The 3,577-nt window shown below is 40.5% G+C and overlaps 1 protein-coding gene across 5 annotated transcripts in view; it reads right to left on the bottom strand.

The window, feature by feature from the left end:
- Positions 1-652: 652 nt before the first annotated feature.
- Positions 653-3,577, bottom strand: part of LOC122058233 (copper-transporting ATPase HMA4-like) — a 6,914-nt gene continuing 3,989 nt past the window's right edge. For all 5 annotated transcript variants that reach the window (XM_042620824.1, XM_042620823.1, XM_042620821.1 and 2 more), the window contains 4 exons: positions 2,805-3,059; positions 2,093-2,215; positions 1,495-1,980; positions 653-1,205 (listed from right to left, as the gene is read on the bottom strand). In XM_042620824.1, coding sequence (XP_042476758.1) covers positions 783-1,205; positions 1,495-1,980; positions 2,093-2,215; positions 2,805-3,059 — 1,287 coding nt within the window. In that variant the 3' untranslated portion in view covers positions 653-782. The remainder of the gene's footprint in view (positions 1,206-1,494; positions 1,981-2,092; positions 2,216-2,804; positions 3,060-3,577) is intronic.

Genomic DNA, 3,577 nt, shown 5'->3' with positions numbered 1-3,577 from the left:
TTTGGTTTCGGGTTCATCCGGTTTTCGGTGCGGTTCGGTTTGGTTTTGGGGTTACAATACTCGAAACCAAACCGAACCAATAAGGCTTCGGTTCGGTTCGGTTCGGTCCGGGTTGTTATCGGTTCGGTCTGGCCGGTTTTACCGGTTCGGTTTAGGAATTGACACCCCTAATGTATATGCTACCATGCTATCATAAGTCCATTTGCTATGTATTAATGGTGCATGTGCATTGCGTGTGCTCTAGGAGTTGTGTGTTCTGGTTGTTACTTTCATGCTTAGCAGGGCCTCTCAGAATTCGTTTGCTCATTCCTCCTTTCATAAAAATAGGTTGGATGAAAGATTGTCTTGGTGGTGGAGGTAATGCATGTAGGATGCTTTGGCTTGGTCAATTTATATTGGTACGTTAGATAGACAATCGATACCATATTATAATCTGTTGTAACAAGCCTGGGAATGATCTATAATGGTGAGTCAATGTCTTTGAGAGAGAGAGAGAGAGAGAGAGAGAGAGAGAGAGGAAGGAACTTTTTTTTAGGCCCCAAGAGAGTTGAACTCTTGACTACCTAATTTTGAAGTGTTGGTCTTTGCCAACTGAGCAACCGTCTGGAGGATAAGTAAATGATATGAGTATACGATATAACTGAATAACTCATTGTGAACAATCAGAAGTCAAGACTTTGATTAATCAAGGCACTTACAAAGATGAAGCATACATTATTGCAAATGCAAACTCATCTTGGCATTCTATATATTTGCTAAAGGTGTCAAGAAAATTAGCCAAATTACACACAATTCGAGTAATCAATTGTTCCCTGAGTATCTTCAATGTGCAAAGGCTTCTTGTAAGACTGCAGCAGGAGCGAAGAGCAGACAACACTTAATGAAGATGCTGCCATACAAGCCCCAGCAAGCCATGGAGGCAACCGGATTCCAGTGAAAGGGAACAAAATGCCAGCAGCAATAGGCATGCCAAGCACATTGTATCCCAGGGCCCATGCATAGTTGAGTCGAATGCGATTAAGAGTCTTTCTGGAGAGATCAATGGCTGTTACAACATCTTCCAAGTTGCTCTTGATGAGAACTATGTCAGCAGCTTCAATAGCAACATTAGTGCCAGCACCAATTGCCATGCCAACGTCAGCTGCAACTAGAGCTGGTGAATCGTTGATTCCGTCCCCCACCATTGCAACAGCCACCCCTTTCATCTGGTATTAGATTTAATTTTATAGTCAAGAAACACATTTTATCAGTACCCAATGTTCAGATTCATGTCTGTAGTTTGAATCATAACTGGTCCACATTACTAGATAAATTCATAAACTGTAGTCCAAATGAACAAACTAATCCACATTACTAGATAAATTCATCAACCATGTGGTTAACAGGTCAATATTTTTCTTAGAAGAAACCAAGGGTAAATCAATAAAATTGGTCGATTCACCTAACTGAAAGTGGCTAGTAGTTCATATGAGATTGTGTGGAGTTGATAATTACCTGTAACTCTTTGATCTTATTGGCTTTTCCTATTGGATCCGTCTCAGCAAAAACATTGTCAATTCCAATCTCTTTTGCTATGGCTCTTGCTGTCGCCCAGTTGTCACCAGTCACCATGATGCTTGAGATGTTCATTGATTGAAGGAAAGATACAACACGCTCAGCCTCTGGTTTCACAGGATCTGTCACAGCAAAAGCCCCAGCAACCTTCCCATCAATGGCAACTAGCACACAAGTGCGAGCTAGCTGCTCAGTTTCTGAGATGTAATCTTCTACCTCAGGTCCCAGTAGGACATTATAGGACAGCATGAGCTTCCTATTCCCAACCAACACTATTTTTCCACCAACGTTCCCACTCACTCCAGCTCCCAGGTGTACCTCAAAATCCCTTGATTCAGTTACACGTTCAGCATAGGACCCATACTGCTGACGCAGTTTCTTAGCGTACTTTACTACAGCCTTTGCTATAGGGTGCTCGCTGTTTTCCTGCCAGCAAAAATTATGAACAATATTTAGTGAAGTCAACTCTCTGTTCTGCCCCTCCTCGTAGCCAAACAAGCAATCTCCACAAAATTAAGAACTATGTATCAGTGCGTACCTCTGCCGCAGAAGCCACATCACAGAACTCCTGGATAGGCACATTTGAGAAAAGCATTGAGCCAACGACCATTGGCTTTCCCACTGTCAGGGTCCCAGTCTTGTCAAAGACAACAGTTTTCACCTGCAGCATCAAGGATGACACTTGTTAATAACTGAAGTAAAGCTAATTATCAATTTCTGAGCCATTAAAATGATTTCCATTTTAGCTTCAAAAAATTTACAAAAAAAAAAAAAAAAAAAAAACATAGAAGTCCTTCCTTGCTTTGTGTGGAGAAAAAAGCAGGGAAACACTTCTAAAATGTTCTATGATCCAACATTCCACTAAATATAGTCGAAGGATATTTTACAAGACAGCTATAAGAGCAGCGATGCTCCATGGAGCTGAATGCTGGGCACTGGGCAGTAAAGAAATATCACATCAATAATGCCAAGATTAGGATTAACACACAACAGTGCTCTACGATCAGCTCAATCTTTGGGAGAGATGAGGCAAAACAAGAAAAGATAAAATGACAAACACAAACTTCAAGGTAATTGAAGACTGGCTCCAAGAGGTGACATGTTGAGGGAAACTCATTCAAGATCATTCTGATTATTCTGATTTAATGCGCAGGTGAGGAGTGATGTGGTGCACATTAGAGGAGTTAAAAGAACAGAATAGGTTGACCCCTTCAGTAGGTGTAAGGCTTTTTCGAGTTGAGTTTCCTTGCCTTATGTGTATTTTCAAGTGCATTTCCACCCTTGATGAGGACACCTTGAGAAGCACCTTTTCCTGTAGCAACCATGACAGCTGTTGGGGTTGCTAATCCCAAAGCACACGGGCAGGCGACCACCAAAACTGAAATACCAAACTGCAGTGCCAGCTCAAAGCCATCCATGGCTTTTGGAATCCAACGTTTAGGGTAAAGACCAGCTTCTCCAGGAATGAACCAGCCCAACCACGTAAGGAATGCTGCAATAACAACCTGAAATATGGTGGAGGAAATATATTATGGATTTATCATTGACCAGAAGCTGTAACAGACATTAAGGAAATTTTACATCACATGAGGAAAAGAATTCCCCAAAGAAAAAGTACCTTGAAGCTATAAGCACAGAAGGTTTATTTAGAGAGAGAGAGAGACCATACAGTAGCCAGAGTACCATATAATCTCCTAAATGTAATGGGTAAGTTGCAAACTACCTTCTGGTTTTCAAAACTTGATTCAATTGTTCTACAATTGAAGAAATGAAAAGTAAACTTTTACTTATACTTTAAGCTCCATTAATTTCAGCATATTATATTTTCCTGGAAAGTCATTTTATGATTATAAAATTTTTTGTTCTCTTTGTCATTTGTCCCCTTTACAATTATGAAGCATTTTGGTGAGTAAAGAATCCAACCATATAAAAGCATCCTCCATGGGTGGCAACCGTTTGATTGACCAAGATGCCATCCCCCACACCCTCCCTTTTTTTTCTTTTCTTTTTTTTTTTTTTTTTT

The sequence above is a fragment of the Macadamia integrifolia genome, chromosome 12 (assembly GCF_013358625.1).
Source record: "Macadamia integrifolia cultivar HAES 741 chromosome 12, SCU_Mint_v3, whole genome shotgun sequence".
Taxonomy (NCBI): domain Eukaryota; kingdom Viridiplantae; phylum Streptophyta; class Magnoliopsida; order Proteales; family Proteaceae; genus Macadamia; species Macadamia integrifolia.
This window is presented reverse-complemented; position numbering and strand designations above follow the sequence as displayed.